Raw genomic sequence first — 21,171 nt, forward strand, 5'->3', positions numbered from 1 at the left:
TGATTCTTTAAAACAATCAGATGGTTGTCAGTGAAGGACCATCAGTCAACAGAAGACTTTCACCCAACAGGGTACAATGCAAAGAGCGCAGACCTTAAGAGTCACTGGGCCTGGGTCTGATTCTTGGCCCTGCTACCTGTTAGCTGCGTGACTTCGCCTTCCAAGGGCCTCCTTTTTGTTATCTTCAAAATGAGAATGGTTAGATTAGACTACCTCCAAGGTCTTTCCAGCTCCACAGAGATACATGTTTCATGTGTTTCCATTAGCAAAATGAGAGAGCTGACAATCCCAGGTTACTTTTATTCTTCTCTGATAAGACACTCAATACCATGACCATGAGGAGACCACGGGCAGGTTACTTCAACCTGTCTGCCTCAGTTTCCTCTTCTGTAAAATGAGCCAGAGAAGAAAATGGCAGACCACTCCAGTACCTTTGCCAAGAAAACCCCAAATGGGGTCACAAAGAGTTGGACACAACTGAAAAATAACTGAACAACGATATTACCTGTGTTTACGTCTTATCCTTAACTAGATAGAAAGCTCTCTGAGGGCAAGAACATTTAGTCCTCTGGAACGCTGGTGCACAGGGGTCTGGCACCTGGCAGATGGTTAATAAATGCTTACTACCTCCGATGTTAATTAATCATAAAGGGAGCCCACAGGAAGTCCAATCCAACTCTTGGGCAGGTAGGTGTCGCCATAGTGCACTCAGCACCAGGCTTGGAATCAGAAAGACCAGAGTTCAAATTCAGCTTCAAATGCTTAATAGCTGTTTCATCCTGGGCAAGTCACTTCACCTCTGTTTGCCTCCATTTCCTCTTCTGCAAAATGGGAATAATGATAGCACCTAACTCCCCAGGTTGTTGTGAGGATCACATGAGATAGTAATTGTAAAGTTTGTAGGGCACTGCCTGGCACATAGTAAGTGCTGTATAAATTTTAGCTATCATAATAGTAATAACAAAAGCAACAAATCAATTATTAGCACAATTATTGTTTCTGTTATCATTTTTCTTTTCTGACAGCCTTTGTAGAGGGCAATCAGCACAGCAGTGACCCAGGACCATCGAAAAAGTTCCTGGGGTCAGGGAGGAAAAGGAGCGGTACCCTCTCTCTGCTTGCTTACCGACTCGTCGTCTGGAAGCAGGAGTGCAGGCCGACAAGGAATGGGTTACTGGAGGCCTGTTCAAATACATGCTTCTCTGTCTGTACCCAGTCGATGTCCTGCAAGAGAACGAATGGCACGTTAGTTATAACCCAACAGACCCTGGGGTCAGTCAAGTCAGTAGACATTTCTTAAGTGCTTACTATGTGCCAGGGCCTGTGGGAAGCACCAGGGATACAAAGAAGGGCAAAAGACAGTGCCAGCCCCTGAGGAGATTACAATCTAACGGGGAAGCAGGTGATGAGGGGAGGCAAACCAGTGATTCTCAGGAGTTCTGCCCCTCCCTTCCATGCCTCCCCTTTCTCCAAGTCGAAGATGATCCCAGAGGGCACGGATGGCTTTGGTTTTACTCTTTGCACCCCCAGTGACTAGCAGGCTTCTGCTCATTTGTGAAACATTCATTTCCTCAAACAGTTCATGAGATGAACTCAGCTGTAGAGAATTAATTATGACAAATAAGTCAAAACAAAGCTCACAAGTAAGAGTCAGGGTTGAACAATGCCAAAGGACAGATGGTGCCCCTAATTTCACAGATCTGCATAAACCAAGGATCCAGCTAGAAACAAAGTCCTCCAGCGAGGCAAGTGCCCCAAGGGCATCCCATCCCAAATCCACCATTTCATGTGAGACAAACAGAGGTAGACAGAGAGGAAGTTGGATTTGGCTGTTGCATAGGGCACATTGGACTAAAATGTTGAAAGCACCAGAAAAATCAATCAATGATAAATCTGATTATTGGCAGAAAAAGATCTGAGGGTTTTAGTAGACTGCCAGCTCTTGGGAGTCACTGAAAGAGATGCAGCAGCCAACATAGGTAATGCAAGCAGAGGCTACATTAGGGGAGGAACGGTATCCAGGGCTAAGAAGGCAATCCAGTCCCACTATATTCCACAATAGTTAGTCCACAGCTGGAGAACGGTGTTTAAACCCTGGGCACCATATATGGGGTAAGGATGTCAACAGGCTAGAGGGCAACAAAAAAAAATAGGCAAGCAGGATGGTGGGGGGCCTGAAGTCTATGTTACATAAGGCTCAGGTGAAGGAACCAGGGATACTTAGGCTAAGAGAAGACTCAGGGGCACATGACAACAATGATCTGAAGGGTGCTTGGGAGAGTAGACTTATTATGCGTGGCTCCAGAGGACACATCCGGAAGTGCTGGGCCAAAGTTACAAAGAAGCCTCTTTAGAACTTTATAATGATGGGATCTGTCCTGCAGTGGAGCAGGCGGCCCCAGTACATGGTGGACTCCTCCTCCCTGGAGGGCTTTGGGCAGTGGCTGGAAGGCCCCTTGTTGAGGTTGTGCAAAACAGCCCCGTGGGCAGCACAGAAGCAGAGAAGGTCAAATGAGAAACACAAGTTTAGGTCACCACAAGGCCACTAGGGGGCGCAGTGATTAGAGCACTGACTCTAGAATCAGGAAGACCCAAGCTGAAATCCAAGGCTCAGACCCCGAGTAGCTGTATGACTCTGGACAAATCACTTCATTTGTGCACACCTCACTTTTCTCATATGTAAAATAGCATAACAATAGCACCTAACTCCCAGGATTGTTTCGAGGATCAAATGAGAAAATACTGTCATATCACTGACACATGATTATTGATTGGTGATTGATTTTTAAATAATTGATCATTTATTAGTGATATAATATTGATAATATTGTAAGGCAAACCTAAAAGTACTAGCTATTATCACCACCACCACCATCATCAGAGTGATGGGAAAAAGTCACTCCCCTCATAGATGGAGAGAAACAAAAACAATTCCCGTACAAGGAGAGAGAAAACAAGATTCTAGACCCACAGATGTCAAGCTGGAAGGGATCTCAGAAACTATCCAGTCCAGGGCCAGTGCTTTATCCACTGCGCCACCTAGCTGCCCCTCTACTAGCTCGCTCTCTCTCTCTCTTTTTTTAAATTTAATTGTTTTTTTTTTTTAGTGAGGCAGTTGGGGTTAAGTGACTTGCCCAGGGTCACACAGCTAGTAAGTGTCAAGTGTCTGAGGCCAGATTTGAACTCAGGTACTCCTGACTCCAGGGCCAGTGCTCTATCCACTGTGCCACCTAGCTGCCCTCCTAGCTCTCTTAATAGCAGGATGATGATATGGAAGGAACTTTGGCTTTCATGGTAAGAGACAATCTCTGAGGGTTATCTCCCCATTTATCGCTCCTTTCCAGATTATTATTTGCATATCTCCCCCACCTCCCATTAGACTGGGAGCTCCTTTCTTTGGATGCCCAGCACTTAACACAGAGTGTACATATAACAGGTGCCTAGTAAATGCTTGTTGACTGACTTGACTAAGTTCCTATGACCCTGTGGCACTGAATTCAAGTCAATTCAGTTTAATTTAACCAACACTGATCAGGCAGCTAGTAACTGCCAGATTGGTCATACAAAGAGAAAGCAGGGACTATGGAAGAAGAGGCAGTGCGTCCCTGATACCCTCAGGGGTTCAGAAAACAGTGAGGAAGGTCTCCAGTGCATTGCTTGGCTCCTCTTTTGGGATCTCTATAGGGACAAGGACAAGTATCACACAGCATGGATTCTGATCTGCAGGAGTTGATGGAACATGCACACTGTCGAAATCTTGGGCAAATAGGAATAATGTCCTATACTAAGCTATTCCCATTTCCACTCCCTGCCCCCCCAAGAAGCTGGCATTCTAAGCACTCCTGTCATCTTTTTTTTTTTTTTAATTAATAAAATATTTTTTTTCCCTGTTACATGTAAAGATAGTTCTCAACTTTTGTTTGTACTGCTATCGTCCTGACAATGTCAGGAGTGACCAGCTTTAATCTGAGATCACCCAAGTGCCAAACATTTATTAAGCACCTATTATGTGCCATGGACTAGGGATAGAGAACGGATGTGTGAATTGACTGCTATACTGAGCTCCCAGATAAGACCCTCCATCAATGCAAGCTGGCACTTTCTCTCCAACTTATAACAGGCTAAGAACATCGACTAGAATGCTAAGAGCTCAAGAGACTTGTCCAAAGTCACAGAGCCAGGATGTATCAGAGCTGGGATTTGAAAGCCAAGCCTTCTTAGTTTGCAGACTGGCTCTCTACCCACTATAGAGCAATCCCTCTCTAAGCCCTGGGGCAAGAAAACTAAAAAAAGAAACAATTCCTGTTCCCAGCATCATGGGACACAGACACACAGACACAAAAGCACAAAGACACACATATTGTGACAACTACACGTACCAGACAGACAGCTAAGCACACGAACTTTTAGCAGCTGGCACTGGATAAGCAAATATTAGAGGCTGAATCTGAACTCTCCCACTCAACCTGGCTCCAAGTCCAGTGCTTTAAACACCACTCTAGGCTGCCTATCTCTCAAAAGTTTCTCTCACCCACAACGCACCAGGTTTAGAACACATGCCCTCTAGTGGCTAAACCATGCAACAACCTCTTCCCCTTCCCAGACCCCATTTCACTTACAAAACAAGGCAAAGCAATCAATACAAGACAAAACAGTAAAGTCACTCACTTCATCGTCGTGGACCAACTCCTTTTTGACTACCTTCATGGCATAAATCTGGTCATTCTTTTTCAACCGCACTAAGAGAACTTTGGCATAACTTCCCCGTCCAATAACTCTGATTAAATCGAAGTCCTGCAGCCCGAGCCCCTGAGATATTTTAATTCCATCCATTCCATCAATAACTGGCTTAATGTCCTAAAAACAAAACAAAAACAGGGAAGATTCGGCACCTTCTGAGAACAAAGTGATAGTAATTTTACCAGAGAACATTTAGCACAACAAGATGCTTTGCTTCTCAACACCCATCAGAGTATACAACTCCATCCATGCTCTGGAAGGAATAAAGAAGTATCCCTCATCCTCATTTCCGTGCTCATTTCCCTCCCTCCCTGAAGGAAGACAAAAAGGAAAATCAAAGAGCTAGAAATTCTTCAGGAAAAGACAGAAATGCTCTGTGCCATGGTCAGCATGTGGTAAGCACTCCATCCACCAATCTGAATATGATTTAGCACATAAGCCCTGAGAAGCCACCTACCTGATGATTGGAAAGGACTGGACCAGGGTCACACAGCTGGTGAATGAGGGAGGCAGTATTGGCAACCACCACCCCAGGCAGGATCATAGGTTAATTGCCAAGAAGGCTGAGAACTTAAGAAGCATTCACGTACAATCTGCTCATTTTACAGATGAGAGGAAACTGAGGCTGAAGGTCACATAGCTATTAAGTGTCTAAAGATGGGATCTGAACCCAGTTCTTCTTCATTCCATTATGGACATACTATCTGAGCTCAAATTTCATCCTGATTCTTCCTTAATTAGCTATGAAAACAGATCATTCAATTCCATGAAAATTCTTGAAGAAACATTGGCCCTCAATACTATAGTGTCTCCTGATTAGATTCCATTCTCCATCAATAAAGATCCACAAAGCACCTACTATGTGCTAGGCACTGGACAAGGTTGCTTTGGATTCTAGGACAAAAATGAAACCGTCTCTGCTCTGAAGAAGGTCACATTCTACATGAGAAGGAGGGAGAGATCAGAGATATACCTGTGAACTTGTTCATCGACAAGCATTATTAAGTGCTTATTAGGAGGCAGGAATGGTGCATGGAGATACAAGGACAAAAATGAAATAAGTCCTGCCCTCAAGAAGCGGACCTTCCTTCCATTCTATTTCCACTCTCAATTTCCAATCCACTTCCATCACATCTACCCTCTCTTAGCTAGAAAGCAGAAGGAAGTTTTTAAGACTTGCATAACTCTTGATGAAAGATGCCCAACTGATGAGCACACCCAGCAACCAAAGGAAGAACCTTCCTTCTTTGTATATAACAGGGAGAGGACTGGTCAGACCTTGACCTTTGTGGGCAGAGGCAATGGTTCTGGTGGCTGACTCATTTCCTCCCAGAATGATGTGTGTGCCAGGCAGACCAAGGGACAGGGACCCAGGAGCTTGGTCCTTCTTTTCTAGCTGTGCCACCAGTAAACTGGGCAGATATCTGCTCTGCTTTGCTTAGTTTTCTCTGAGAGGATTAACTAATTTGTGTCTGTAAAGCTCCAGCTAAGTGTTATGAGGACAGCACTATAAGTAATCTAATAAAAAGCCAGCATGCCCCTCCAGTATTAATAATGCAGGTATTTCCAGCAGGGTATTATACAAAACTAGGAGGCATGAGAATCGCTTGACCTCTCCGGGCCTCAATTTCTTACTTTGTCAATAAAGCCAAGGGGTCAGACTCGATGACCTTGAAGATCCCACACACAGCTCAAAATCTAAGATCCTAAACTCTTGAAAGAATGAGATTGTTCAGGCATTTCTTCAGATGGGTTAGTGTGTAGTGAGCTCGTTTGCCAAGCTCCTTTACCAAAGGCCAACAGAGAAGGAAGACCCCAAATGCTCACTTTGGCCATTAGCTTTTGCTTTTCTCAAGGGTTCAAAAGAACTGAGAGGACATTGTGTCAAATTCCAGGGCAGGCAAGATAGACAGTGGGTGACTCACTCACGCTCTGTGGCTGAGCATTGGCTCTCCAGTGAGTGGGGAGATGGCCCCGGGGCAGCCCCACAGATGCAAAGGAAGGGAGGATGGGAAGGCCGAGTTCATAAATGAATGTTTTATGGGCATCAACATTTTAAAAAGAGACCAGAATAAACAAAGTGCTGAGGAGAAGCGCTCAAGAGATGAGGTACCCCCTCCCCATTTCTAATGGGAATGTTTACAAAAAGGGTGGCAACAGTCACCACGAGGCAGTGCACGGCACTGAAAAGGACCCTACATGTGTTGTCAGAGGTCCTGCATCCGACACTGATTACCTGTGTGATCTTGGACGGGTCACTTAATGTCCTGGGGCCTCTGGGCCCTCCTTTTCCTCATCTATTGATGGAGGGGTTGCCACCGACTTCTGAGGCACCTTCTCACTCTAGGATCCTATGTGAGACCCTGAGGAGATCAGGTTCTCTCTTGGAACCTCAGTTTCCTCATCAGTAAAATGAGCTGGAGGAGTAAATGGCAAACCACTCTAGTATCTTTGAGAAGAAAAAAACCCAAAATGGGGTCACTGGAGAGTTTACTGGACATGACTGAAATGAAGGAATAACAATGAAGTTCCTTCTAACTCTAGAGGTATAATTCTAAGTAGGACCCTGGGTAAATCACTTGCAATTTGAACCTCAGTTTCCTCATCAGTAAAATAAGAGACCTCTAAGGGGCAGCTAGGTGGCACAGTGGATAAAGCACCAGCCCTGGAGTGTGGAGGACCTGAGTTCAAATCTGGCTTTAGATACTTGACACTTACTAGCTGTGTGACCCTGGGCAAGTCACTTAACCCCCATTGCCTCAAAAAAACAAAAACAAACAAACAAACAAACAAAAAAATAAGAGACCTCTAAAGGCCCCTTCCAGCTGTAGTTAGGAACTATACATGTGGGTCAGACTGGCCTGTAGATTCAAAGCATTTTGTGGTGTCTATCAGTAGAAGGAACTGTAAAACACAGACTCAGCAGAGGATGGGTAGGACACATCTGGTCCTTTTGGGGAAATGGATCACATGGCAGCCATGCCAAGCACCAGCTGTTAGGTTGTCCTCCCCTCTCCATCTAAGCCCAAAGGTCTGTCCTTGACAAACAGGAGATCCAACCCATACAGGCTGTTTCTTTGTCAAGAAAGAGATCTATCTCATCCACAGACTGAGCTGTGCTGGCTCCGATGTAGCAGGTCAAGTATGCCCGCATCCAGAAAGGTGGGTGGAGGGTGGCATTCAATGAAGGACTGAACAGTAAAAGGAAATTCAGGAATAGAAACAGGCAAAAGGGAAAACAAAACCTCAATTCACAAATGTTTAAGATATAGTGACATATACATATGTGGGAAAGCTAGGTCGAGGGAGAGGGACAGGGGGAAATCTAGGCAAATTTATAATTTTACAATTTAAAACATTAATAAAATTATTCGAAAACACAGTGAGATAGAAGACAGGTACATATATCATATATACAAGTGGCTCACATGATCACCTAGGCCAGGAGAGAAGTACAAAGAATTAAAGTTATTCATGAACTAGTGTTTGCCAATTAAAAAAAAAAAAAAGAAAGAAATATTGGGGGCAGCTAGGTGGCACAGTGAATAAAGCACCGGTCCTGAATTCAGATCCGGCCTCAGACACTTGAAACTTACTAGCTCTGTGACCCTGAGCAAGTCACTTAAACCTCACTGCCCCACCCAAAAAGAGAAAAAGAGAGAGAGATTTTAAAAAACAAACTTACCTCAGAATCATCTTTAAGGCTGTCATGTTTCCGGGTTGAGGGAATATAAGCGACTAATAAAAACAAAATGAAGAAAGAAGTACAGATTTTTTTTAACATTAGATGAAATTCATTAAAGAATGTGGACCTTACAATTAATGTCCTAACAGCCCTCTTAAGTCTTGCATTAAGCTGGCTCTTGGCTTGGGACCTCCAGTCAAGTAGGAAATGGCGGATCTGGGAGGAAAATCCTTAAAATTCAAAGTGAAGTCCCCTGATTGACTACCCAGTGGATGAACCTAAGATAAGGTAACGTAAAGCACTCCATTAAAACGGCACAGGGTTGGCTTCTGGGCAATCCTCCCGGGTTGGACTGAAAACTGAGATGAGGAGACAGCAGACGATGGGGCTAGAACTCGTGGATGCCTGCTCCAAGGTAGTGGCTCTCTCCTAGCTATCAGAATCACCTCTGGGTGTTGGATAATGCCCACTCTGGCTTCCTGCCCAGAGAAAGGGTGATGGGACACTAGTCCAATACCCAATTCCTTTCACTGTGTGTGTGTGGTTTTTTTTGGAAATTCCAGACAAGCGAATTATAACTAACGTCTGGTCTCCAAGTCACCAACCCAAATAAGTCATTCTTCTCTGCAATAAGAACAAATTTGCCTCTTTCCTGGGTCCAGGTGGGTAGACAGGACCAAGGAGAAAGAATGTAACTACAGCATCATAATATTTCAAGGCACAACAGAATATGGGCCTGCTTCAAGGAAGGGACTGGAAAGATACCTACGTCCATCAGTTTCTTCGGAGGGAAGGTCAACTTCATCATTTTTATCATCTATTTGAGGTTCTTGGGAAGGCATCACCGAATCCTGGCCAAAACAAATGACATCAAAATGATTCATTATTGTCATCAACTAATGCGAGCTGGCTCTGCCTGGTGGCCAGGAGACCTTTCCTCCCTCTGCCAGCTCAGTGACCTTCTCTCCATTATTCCTCCCCTGTCCCCAGGAAGATGAAGGGCCAACTGGTCCGCACTCCTCATGCGCCGCCCCCCCTCCCCCCCCCCCCCCCCCGCCAAGGTAAGAAGGGCAAAAACCTACTGGAGGAGTCCCTGGGACTCAATTTCTTCATCTGCTAAATGGAAGGGTTCAATCAGATCTCTCTAAGGTCCTGGTCCTGTCCCTGCCAACTTTCAAGTTATGGTCTATAAGGGTCTGACTGCACACCTTATCTAAAGAGATTTCCACCATGGGGGATACTGGGGTCCTCCCCAAAATGCCACTTGTATGCTCTGTCTCAGGGCCCCAAAACCTGGACATGGAGTAAGAATCTCAAAAACGTATTCCACAAACAAGAGACAAAGTTTCTTGTCTTCCTCATGACAAGCGTGGGGCCAAAGCCTGTTACACCTCCAAAGTCTATGCTCTTACATGCCTTGGACAACCCCTTTTCGTTCCTCCAGGCCCATGAAACCACCCACCCAAAAGACAGCCTAGAACATTTAGCTGGATCAAATGAAGTGAAATTCAGTGGCCTCAAAGATCTAGACCTGGAAAGAACCAGAACAGTTAACTTCATTTCACAAACAAGGAAACTGAGGCCAAAGGAGATTAAGTGATTTAACATAAAGTTATCACTAGATCACAGATATAGAGTGGGAAGAGATCTCAGGAACCATCAAGTTTAACTCACCCATTTCACACAAGAAGAAACTGAAGCCAAAGGAAATTAGCTGACTTGCCCAAGGTTACAGAGGCAGTGAGGTGGTGCACCAGCCCTGGAGTGGGGAGGAACTGAGCTCAAATCAAGCTACAGGTACTTATTAACCGTGTGACCCTGGGCAAGTCATTTAACCCTGATTGCCTCTAGAAAGGAAAAAAAGAAGTGGAGACGTATCACTTTTTCCACACCCTTTCATTCCCTCCTTAGCGCCTTCTGGTGTCTTCGTGGTGCGACATCAAAAACAAATTAAAAACAAACCAAAGCCTCACTCCCCTCCTGATCATTAATTATATGGAGAGGATAAAAATTCAGATTCAATTAAAGATCTTGCTTATTCATTCCTATGACACCGTTTGAATAGGGCCAGTAGGCAACACGATGTCTCCAAAGCCTACTGGAATGTGCAGCGATGCCAGGAATCCAAGACACCGACACGCTTGTGTCTAGACCTACAGCTGAATGGAATGGGTTGGAATTCTGGGTGGGTCATTCGCCATTTTCTGTCGGTGTGGGGCGGGGGGGGGGGGGGGGGGGGGGGGGGGGGGGGGGGCCCTCAGTTTCCCCCTTGGTAAAATGAGGAGGTAGGACTAGATGGTCTCCCATCCGACTCTTAATTCTTGGCTCTTGTGACAGTGACACTTGTCCAAGGAAGGTCAAAGTCCTGTCAGCCACTGTGAAGAACAGACTACTCTTGGTCGACTTTTAATCAAAGCAGCCAGATTCCCAAATTCCAGACTGTGGGTCTTCCCTGGAGCAAGGAGCAGGGGCAATGAAGTGCTTGCTACATGCGGATCGGCATGCTGGAGGAGTCAGATCCTACAGGATCATGATGTCTGGATGAGAGATGGAGAGGAGGGACTTTTCTACCATCATGATTACCTAGATAAGTCACTGCCAGAAGTGGAATTTGAACTTTTTAAATCCAACAAGATATGTCATCGCCTAGAGCTTCACTTGCCTCATCTACAAAAAGGGACTAAGATGGCAGAAGGAGCAACAATGGCCCAATAACCTACCACCATAGCAGGTCCCCGTATACTTCATGCCTAGAGTTGCTGCATGATGGAAAAGTTGAAGAATTAGCTCTAATTTCCCTCCAAAAGAAGCCACATATTCACAGAAGTCAAAGCAGGGTAATGGGTAGAACACAGGGTAGCAGAGTCAGGAACACCTGAGCTCTGATCCCAAGTCTGAGGCTAACTTATCTGGGTGACAACCCGAGTCTCCTCATCTCGAAACTGGACATCACAATTCCTGTAGTTCCTACCCAAGAGGTAAAGCTCCAATGAGATTATCTGTGTGAACAACCGTGAAGTGTTATAGAAATGCCCATTGGCATCTGAATAAAAAAGCAGTGAGTACTAGGAAGACCCTGGTTCAAATCCTGCTTCAGACATATAGTAGAAGCAAATCACTTAGCCACTCTGAGACTCAGTTTCCTCATTCTATAAAACAGTGACAAGAACCTTTCAGCTAGTAATGGTGAGGAGGACATGAGAGAGGGCTGTAAACTATGAAGGCTTATAAAAAAGCCTGCCATCATCATGAGAGGCAGGATGTAGTAGGACAATTCCCATTTAATTCTTTGTGAAACCCTAGGGACTTGACTTTGATCCAAAAGGTCAAAAAGTATTTAATTGTAAAGAATATTATAATTAACATATTCAATTACTCATGTGGTAGGTGCCATTAGGAAATAAGATGAAGGATATATGATCCATATATCCTCTGTGTGTGTGTGTGTGTGTGTGTGTGTGTGTGTGTGTGTGTACATATACAGAGAGAGAGAGAGAGAGAGGTGTGTGAATATAAGACTCAAGAGAAGTAAGTCACATGCTGAAGTAACTGTCTGAGGCAGGATTCAAACCCAGATCCTTATGGCTCTGACACCAGCATTTCACAGATTACCCAGTTTCAAAGAGACTGACCCTGAAAGCCCTCTGCCAACATGAGTCACTGGCATGCCCATTCTCCCTTGGATCCCGTGCTTACTTACCATATGCCTTTTGCAGGTCAGTGGTACAAGTATATGACAACGTTTATGGACCAGTAATTTGCAGTTGATACACTTGTAGCCTTGCCTTCCGAGACCCCATATCCTTTCGCTGCACTGGCCACAGTATGCTCTCTGTAACACAAAGCAAAGAAGATGGTCGGTTCCTAGGCAGCCATCACAGGTCGAGACCTTGCTCCTTTCTAGGGTGTCACACTAGATATGGGGGACACAAACACAAAATGAGACACTGGAGGTCTGGGAGTTCTCTCTGTCTTATGACCCATGTATAGAGAACTGGGGTCAAGAGAGAGAACCCAAGCCTCAAAGAACGTAAGTCTACGGCATAATCCCAACACACCGGCCGAAATCTTTTGTTTAACTGAGGTCAATGTGAGGATGCTTGTAATTTTATATCGTTAAATTCATTTTTATCCATACAACAAATCTGCTGACATACCCACATGTGGGGTTAGGTTTGGGATTAAATTCAAGAATGATATTAATTTAAAAGTTGATGCCTCATCTACTTATATCAGAATCACTACTTTGTATCACCACCACACCAATACCTATGTTGTCACAGAGCACAACAATTCAATTCCATTTTTAAAAATCTATTAAGTTTATGCAATGGATTTGTAGATAAGAGAGGACACAGTAACAAAATGCAGTAAGTAGTCTCTGCCTTCAAGGTGCAAAGGAGAAAAGGAAAGAATGACCATGGAAATAGATATAGATCTATCTATCTATACTTATTCCATCTAGCTAGCTTGCCATGTGTGTGCATACATGTATCCCATGGGTGTCTTCAACAACAACAAAGAACACAAAAAAATTTAAGTCCCCGTAACACCAAAATATTAAAAGAGTATTTTTTTTTAAGTAGCAAAGAACTGGAAAAAAAAATAGATGTTAACTGATGGGAAAAAAAGTTGAAACAATCATGAATGTCATGGAATGCTACATAACACATTAAGAATCAATGAAAATGAAGAATTCAGAGAAATATGGGAAGACTCAAATGAAGTGATGCAGCCAAGAAAACAATGATCACAGTTATAATACAAATGTTTCCAGTCCATTTATACAGAACAACCTTTTCCCCAAATTGGACCATTACATCAGGGTGATGTTATGACTTGTGATGAATTGTATTTATATGAGGAAGGATTGAAAATGTCCACAGTGCAGCCTAAACAGGAACTTGAACCCTGGACCCTCAGATTACAAGTATGATGCTCTACCAACTGGGCTATCCATGCTTCCTTCCCGAAATTAAAGATATAAGAAGACCCCCACACCCAGTTATGCCTATATACTTTGAGGTGGGGGTGCAGAACACTGCATATAATGTTAGGTTCTGTTGAATTTTTCTTCTCGTCCTTTTTTAAAATTAAAAAACAAGTTCTTTGTTATTAAAAGATGGCTGAAGGGGAAGGGACATAGTGAGAGGAAAGTATTATAGAAGAAAAGCAAAACAAAAGCAAAAGTCTAATTTGAAAAAAAACAACCAAGCATTTAATGATGGAAACAATAGATTTACAGCTGGCAAGGACCTTAGAGTTCAATGAGTCCATGCTTCTCATTTTGTAGATAAGTAAATTACTTGCTTGGCATCCCAAACCAACAAAGGCTTGTATTTAAAGTTAAGACTAAGGGGGCAACTAGGTGGCACAGTGGATAAATCAGTGGCCCTGGATTCAGGAGGACCTGAGTTCAAATTTGACGTCAGACACTTGACCCTTACTAGCTGTGTGACCCTGGGAAAGTCATTTAACCCTCATTGCACAACACCCCCCCCCCAAAAAAAAAGTTAAGACCAATTCCCATGACTCTACTATAACACAGTCTCTCTGTAAGGACCCACAAGCCTAGTCTCGGTAGGTCAGCATTTACTTGGCTAGCAAAACCTGTACTTTTTTTTTTTGGGGGGGGGAGGGTGGCAGGGCAATGAATGAGTGTTAAGTAACTTGCCCACATCACACAGCTAGTGTCAAGTGTCTCAGACTGGATTTGAACTCAGGTCCTCCTGAATCCAGGGCTGGTGCTTTATCCACTGTGCCACCTAGCTGCCCCCAAAACCTGTACTTTTAGGAGAGGGTAGAGGGGCAGCTAAGTGGTGCAGTGGATAGAGCACCAGCCCTGGAGTCTGGAGGACCTGAGTTCAAATCCGGCCTCAGACACTTAACACTTACTAGCTGTGTGACCCTGGGGAAGTCACTTAACCCCAATTGCCTCACTAGAGAGAGAGAGAGAGAGAGAGAGAGAGAGAGAGAGAAGTAGGGTAGGGCTTTCTACCATAGCTAGTCCAGCTAGCAGGCACCACACCATGGGACTGTCTGACTGGACACCCATTCACCTTGTAGTCCAGGAGGCCAGCAGTGAGGACCAAATGGACACCAGCCCAAAGACAGGATGTACCCTTTATGTCCATCATCCAAATGCCTTTCAAGTTGGATTTTGCCTCAAAGCTCTTTGCTGATTCATTCTCAGTTTATCAGTTGCGGGGGGTGGGGAGGAGGAGAGAGGAGCTGCTGGGACTCAGAGCCCTGTTCATAATCACAGAATGTCAAGAGTGGGCAGAGTCCTTAAAAGAAATTTACTCCAACCTGTAGCCAAGGAAGAAGGCGGTTCTTGAAGACCTATAGCAAAGAAGAAACCACCACCTGCTGAGACTGCTCATCCCTCTTCTGAATGTCCTAATATGACTGAATCTCATTCATTCAACTTCCGTGTCTTTGATCCTATTCCTGACCTCTGCGGCCAAAGAGAACAAGCTGACCCCCCCCTCCTCTTTCATCCTTCACATTCTTTAGGACTATTCTTGTGGTCTCTCCCCACACCCACACCCACACCCATTCAAGGCTACTCTTCTCTGAGGAAAACACCCTCAATTCCTTCATCAGAGTGACAAAATCCTTAAAATCTGAAGATTAGCTGTTTTCCATCTTGGAGTGACATTCAGTTAACAGCGAACAAAACTGTAACCGGCCCATGATAAATAGGGCTCTGTCCCAGGGCAGCGATAGGCAAGTATTCCAAAGCCTCAGCTTCATAGTTTTCCAGAATTCAAGTCATAATTAAAGTCTCACGATCAATAAGAAGCCATTCCTGATCTTTTGACTTCTCTCTGGGATTATATACCTGTCTATGTACATAGACGTCCATTTTCCACCATTAGAATATGAGTTCCTTGAGAGACAGGGACAATGTTTTTTGCCTTCTTTGTATATACAGTGCCTGGCATATAGTAGGCACTTAATAAATGTCATGGAGAACAGGCACGCCCAGCAACCACTTTCAGGCTTCTGAAGGGAGCCTCAAGCCAGTAGGAAAAAAAGAATGCCTATGAGGGCCATGCTAGAAAACAGGAGAGGAACTGCTTGAGCTGTGTTTGATTAGTTACAAGATGTGGGTCACAAAGCAGATCCCAGAAGGACAGAGAAGAGAAAACCTGCCTGATAAATGTCACCATGGAGGAAAGAGATGTTCTCTGTTAATAAGCAGTAATTTTTTAGGACAATTCTCCAGAGAACACTCAGACTCAAAATTTGTTGAGCAGGGGCCCATCCACATGCACAACACAAGAAGGTCCCTATAGTAATTAGATTACAGGTGTGTAGCCAACACAAATTAATTTTCATTGCAATGGCATATTATTTTGGCTACATTATGGTTTAAATCTATTTATTTGGGGGGGGGAGAAATAAGTAATAAAATTTGGCAAATTTTGAACCGCATCATAAATGTGCCTTAGGATTTTTATTATAAAACAGATGAAAAAATGATTATTGCTCAGATGGTTACATGACCAAGTGACATCTGACATCACACTGGTTCTGTTTTGTTGTTGTTGTTTTTTGTTCTTGCAGGGCAACGAGGGTTAAGTGACTTGCCCAAGGTCACACAGCTAGTTAAGTGTCAAGTGTCTGAGACTGGATTTGAACTCAGGTACTCCTGAATCCAGGACCGGTGCCTTTATCCACTATGCCACCTAGCTGCCCCCATCAGACTGGTTCTGAAAATATCTCCATGATTTATACCCTTCAAAAAACCTAGCTTGGGCAGGGACTAAAAGACAGAGAAGGGAGGTAGCAGGGCATAGTAGAAAGAGTACTACATTTAGAAACAGAGGATCTGGGTTCAAATCCCCCACTTCCTTTCTGTGTGATTTTAAGCAAATCATGTACATCCTCTGGACCTCAAGTTTACTTCTCTGTGAAATGAGGGCATTCATCTAAAGTCTCTTTGCAGATCTAAGTCCATGATGAAGAGAAGGGCCCAGAAGTGAAGGGTGGGAGGGGGAGGTCAGATCCCATTTGGGAAAGTGCATGATGCTTTTGGTAACTCCGAGCAGCTCTCAAAAAGCAAAAGCCCATCTTTTTAACACCAATATTCTTCCCCTGTGAGCAGGTCCCACATGGCTGTGAATCATGGGACATGATAATTGCCAGTGACCCAAAGGACAATGGAGGAGATCCAGAGTGGGTATAAATAGGCCGGGGCTTGTTACCATCGTGACCTGCAGAGAGTAATGTTATAAAAGACAGTAGGAAGGATGTGTGGGGAGAGGACAGAGTTAGGAAAACAAGCAAGCTGGATGCAGAGGACCCGGGTTCAAATCCTGCTTCTGACACTTCTTAAAAATCAATGTTTGGGGGCAGCTAGGTGGTGCAGTGGATAGAGCACCAGCCCTGGAGTCAGGAGTACCTGAGTTCAAATCCGGCCTCAGACACTTAACACTAGCTGTGTGACCCTGGGCAAGTCACTTAACCCCAATTGCCTCACTTAAAAAAAAAAAACAAATCAATGTTAGGCAGCTCCTTTTTCCTGGGCCTCGGTTTATTCATCTGTAAAATGAGCAGATTGAACTCCATTCCAGAACTCTGGTTCTGAAGCTTTCAGGCTTCCTCATTATGGAATATGTCTCCACCACATTGACAACTTCTCTCATTGTTGAATTGGTCCCTGAACCTCCATTCTGGGTACAGAATCTGCCTGGCCTTGCTTTCTGACTCTCATGACATAACCTCCATGATTCAGAGGTTCCCTACATCACGGCGTGTCCCTTTTTCCATTGTCAAGTTTACTCTGAGGCAGCTAGGTGGCACAGTGGACAGCGCCATGTCTGGAGAGAAGAAGACTCATCTTCCTGACTTCAGATCGGCCTCAGACACTTACTAGCTGTGTGAGCTAGCACTTGACACTGTTTGCCTCAGTTTCTTCATCTGTCAAATGAGCCAGAGAGGGAAATTACAAAATACTCCAGTATCTTTCTCAAGAAAACCTCAAATGGTGTCACGAAGAGTCACTATCTCTATCACTATACTCCACTATTTCTGCCAAATGAGGTCAGGAAGAGTTAGTTGGACCCAACACAACAATAAGAAGTTCAATCTATTAGTCAGTTAAGAAACATTTGTTAAGCATGCTATGTGCCAGGCACTGTGCTAAACAATGGAGACATGAAGAAGGAGCTCACAGTCTAATGAAAGAGAAGAAAGGCAAACAACTAGATACAGACAAGACAGATAACATACAAATTGGAGTTAATAGACATATGGAAGGCACTAGAATTAAGAGGAACTGGGAAAAGCTTTGTGGAGAAGAAGGAATTGGGGCTGGGACTTGAAGGAAGGGACTGTGATGAGGAGGGAGAGCGTTCCAGGCCAGACATCTTTCTTGCCCCTCCCACTCTCCAGTCTTCCATAGCAGATCTTGACTGGGATAACCCCCAACTCTCTTTTCAGCTTCCTTTAGTGTGCTATTTTCCCATTAGAAAGTAAGCTAGGGGCAGCTAGGTGGTGCAGTGGATGGAGCACCGGTCTTGGAGTCAGGAGTACCTGAGTTCAAATCTGGCCTCAGATACTTAACACTTACCAGCTGTGTGACCCTAGGCAAGTCACTTAACCCCAATAGCCTCACTAAAAAAAAAAAAAAAAAAAAAAAAAAAAAAGTAAGCTAGGGGCAACTAGGTGGCACAGTAGGTAGAGCACCGGCCTTGGAGTCAGGAGTACCTGAGTTCAAATCTGGCCTCAGATACTTAACACTTACTAGCTGTGTGACCGTGGGCAAGTCACTTAACCCCAATTGCCTCACTTAAAAAAAAAAAAAAAAAAAGAAAAAAGTGCTTAATAAAAGCTTGTTGTCTTGAGGTTCCAGTTCTGAATTCTTGATCCCTCTGAATTACAGAAGAGAAGATGCACTGGGAACAGGGACTGGGTTTTTTGGCACATAGTAGGTGCTTCCTAAATATTGGCTGACTGGACTAATAACAAACAGAAGGGTGTCTCAAGAGAGAGCTGCACTCAGAACCACAGGATGGCCTACAGCTGGTTGGGAGGAATTGTGTCAAGACGTGGACATGGAACTTACAAATGGACATGGAACTTACAAATGGACATGGGATTCACCCAGCATGAAGAGGCACAGATGGACTTCGATGTGTCCTGAGGTAGAGGTGCTCACAAATGAGGTCACATATACCCTGAACTAACAGGGATTTAAAGCTTCCAGAACACAGTGCAGAATGATTTCAGGTGGTCATCACAGCAAGGGCTAGCATACAGATATTACCCTCATTTTACAGATGAGGCAACTGAGTCCAGAAAGGCTAAATGCCTTGGTCAATCACAGCAAGGAGGACTTTGCTCTCCTGAATCCAAGCCCAGAGCACTCATGGTATGAATGATTGAAGTCTTATCACCAGAAGGTTCGATAGCAATCTTTTTCAGCTCTTGAAACTTATAAATAATGTCTACCAGGGTGCAGAAGGGATGTAACTGTTTCAGTGAAAGGAGCCCACAAACCTCATTGTAAAGTAGTTTTAAGTTCCAAGTAGCTTTTGTGGGCTAGCCTTGGAACCTCTCCCACAACTTCAAATGCCAGAGATTCTAATGAATATGAGTCTTCAACAACCTCTTTACAAACTAACCTTTGAGAATAACAATAACAGGGGCGGCTAGGTGGCGCAGTGGATAAAGCACCGGCCCTGGATTCAGGTGGACCTGAGTTCAAATCCAGCCTCAGAGACTTGACACTTACTAGCTGTGTGACTCCGGGCAAGTCACTTAACCCCAAATGCCTCACCAAAAAAAAAAAAAAAAAAGAGAATAACAATAACAATAAGAAATGATGATAACTAACATTTATTTAGAGTCTACTATGTATCTGGCACTGTGCTAAGCACGTTACAAATATTATCTCATTTGATCCTCAGAACATCCATGGGAGGTAGGGATTATTATTATACTCATTGTGCAGATGAAGAAACTGAGGCAGAGAAATGAAATGACTAGCTCAAGGCCACACTAAAGGTAAGTAACGGTCAGGATTTGAACCACGGTCCTCTGACTCTATAACCAGTTCTCTTTCTGTTATAACACATTCTCTCTCTCTTACTACTCCCTCCCCACGCTTTTCCAGCCCTACTTTATCTATAGGCAGTGTTGAGTATTGAACTCCAGGTAAAAAGTAATTTATTCAAAATCATTCATTCGTTCATCCATCCAAGGGCAGCCTAGAGAGAGGGAAAATGAATGTGACTATAACACAGCTCCCTGCCATCATCCTCATAGCTAATAATGACTAATGTTTATGTTAATACTAGGTACCAGGCAGGGAGTGAAGGAGATTTTACAAATATTATCTTATTTGATCCTCATGGCAATCCCTGCTTTACAGATGAAACTGAGGCAGACCAAGGTGACGTGACGACTTGCCCAGGATCACACAGCTAGGAAGCTATATTTCAGATCTTCCTAACATTGAAGTCCAGCACTCAATCCATTGGGTTGCCAGTATCCCAGTCTAATAGATGAATTCTACCCTCAAACAGAGATTATTATATTATATAACACCATAAATGCACTGCAAATGTGCAGTACAAAGATTGAGGGGGAGCATGAGGGTATCATCCCAGATGTGGAGTTTTCAGAGACCTAAAAACTCCAAAGACTAGGAATGGACTCACTTGAATTACTCACTCATTTAATAAAAACAGCAGGGAAACCGGAAAGTAATTCTGGCAGAAATTAGATTGAGATCAACATGCACCAAAGTCAGGGTAGCTAGGTGACACAGTGGGTAAAGCATCAGGCCTGGAATCAGGAAGATCTCAAGACGTTTACTAAGAGTATGACCTTGAGCAAGACACTTAACCTCGTTTGCCTCAGTTTCTTCATCTGTAAAATGAGCTGGAGAAGAAAATGGGAAAACACTCCAATATTTTGCCAAAAAAACTCCAAATTGGATCACAAAAGAGTCAGACATGACAAATGATTGAACAAACACAACAAAGAAAAGCTTAAGGGTCCTACTATGGTCCAAACATATGGAAGGAGCTAGAGCAGAGAGAACAGAGAGGTGGGACACAGTGGTTCAGAGTATGCCTCAGCCTGGTCAGAAGTTTCCTTCTCTGTAAAAGTGGGAAAAGGGAACAGGAAGGGGTGGGGTGGCCTGAGGTTCAATCTCTTTTTCCATCTATGACCCACATCTACCTCTTGCTCACTGGGTCACGATGGGTAAATCCCTTCCATGCTCTGGGGCAGGATGGTCTTAGAGGTACTTATAGCTCAAGAATCCTAAATGAATGTAACTTGTTATCATGATTCAGTGTGGTGCAGTGGGTGGGAAGCTGGCCTTGAAGTTAAGAAGATCTGGGTTCAAGTCACACCCCAAACACAAAGTGGCTGTGGGACCCTGGGCAAGAACTCAGTGCTCTAAAGAATTCTCGAAGACAAGAAGATGCAAAGAGCTTCCATTGGCAGAAAGCAGTCCTCTGGACCAGAGATCCAGTCCAAAAAAATATTTTTCTGATGGACTGATGGAGAAAGATAATTAGTGTTCTGGAAGAACAATGCTCCACCAAATACCAGCAGGCCAAAAAAGATCTGTTCTGCCAGGAAGCACTTAGGGAGCGTGGCCCACTGGACACCATAGCTACTGTAGAATGGGGACCAACCAGGTTGCCCTGTTCTCCAACTCAGTAGGTAATTAAAGACATACCATAAAATCAAAAAAAGGAGAAAGAAGAAAACAGGGACAT

The 21,171-nt window shown here is 44.0% G+C and overlaps 1 protein-coding gene across 4 annotated transcripts in view; it reads right to left on the reverse strand.

Annotated features, from left to right (window-relative positions):
- Positions 1-21,171, reverse strand: part of PRKCZ (protein kinase C zeta) — a 249,670-nt gene that overhangs the window by 41,493 nt on the left and 187,006 nt on the right. For all 4 annotated transcript variants that reach the window (XM_043993093.1, XM_043993096.1, XM_043993095.1 and 1 more), the window contains 5 exons: positions 12,126-12,257; positions 9,195-9,276; positions 8,426-8,478; positions 4,669-4,857; positions 1,127-1,224 (listed from right to left, as the gene is read on the reverse strand). In XM_043993093.1, coding sequence (XP_043849028.1) covers positions 1,127-1,224; positions 4,669-4,857; positions 8,426-8,478; positions 9,195-9,276; positions 12,126-12,257 — 554 coding nt within the window. The remainder of the gene's footprint in view (positions 1-1,126; positions 1,225-4,668; positions 4,858-8,425; positions 8,479-9,194; positions 9,277-12,125; positions 12,258-21,171) is intronic.

The sequence above is a fragment of the Dromiciops gliroides genome, chromosome 3 (genome assembly GCF_019393635.1).
Source record: "Dromiciops gliroides isolate mDroGli1 chromosome 3, mDroGli1.pri, whole genome shotgun sequence".
Classification (NCBI taxonomy): domain Eukaryota; kingdom Metazoa; phylum Chordata; class Mammalia; order Microbiotheria; family Microbiotheriidae; genus Dromiciops; species Dromiciops gliroides.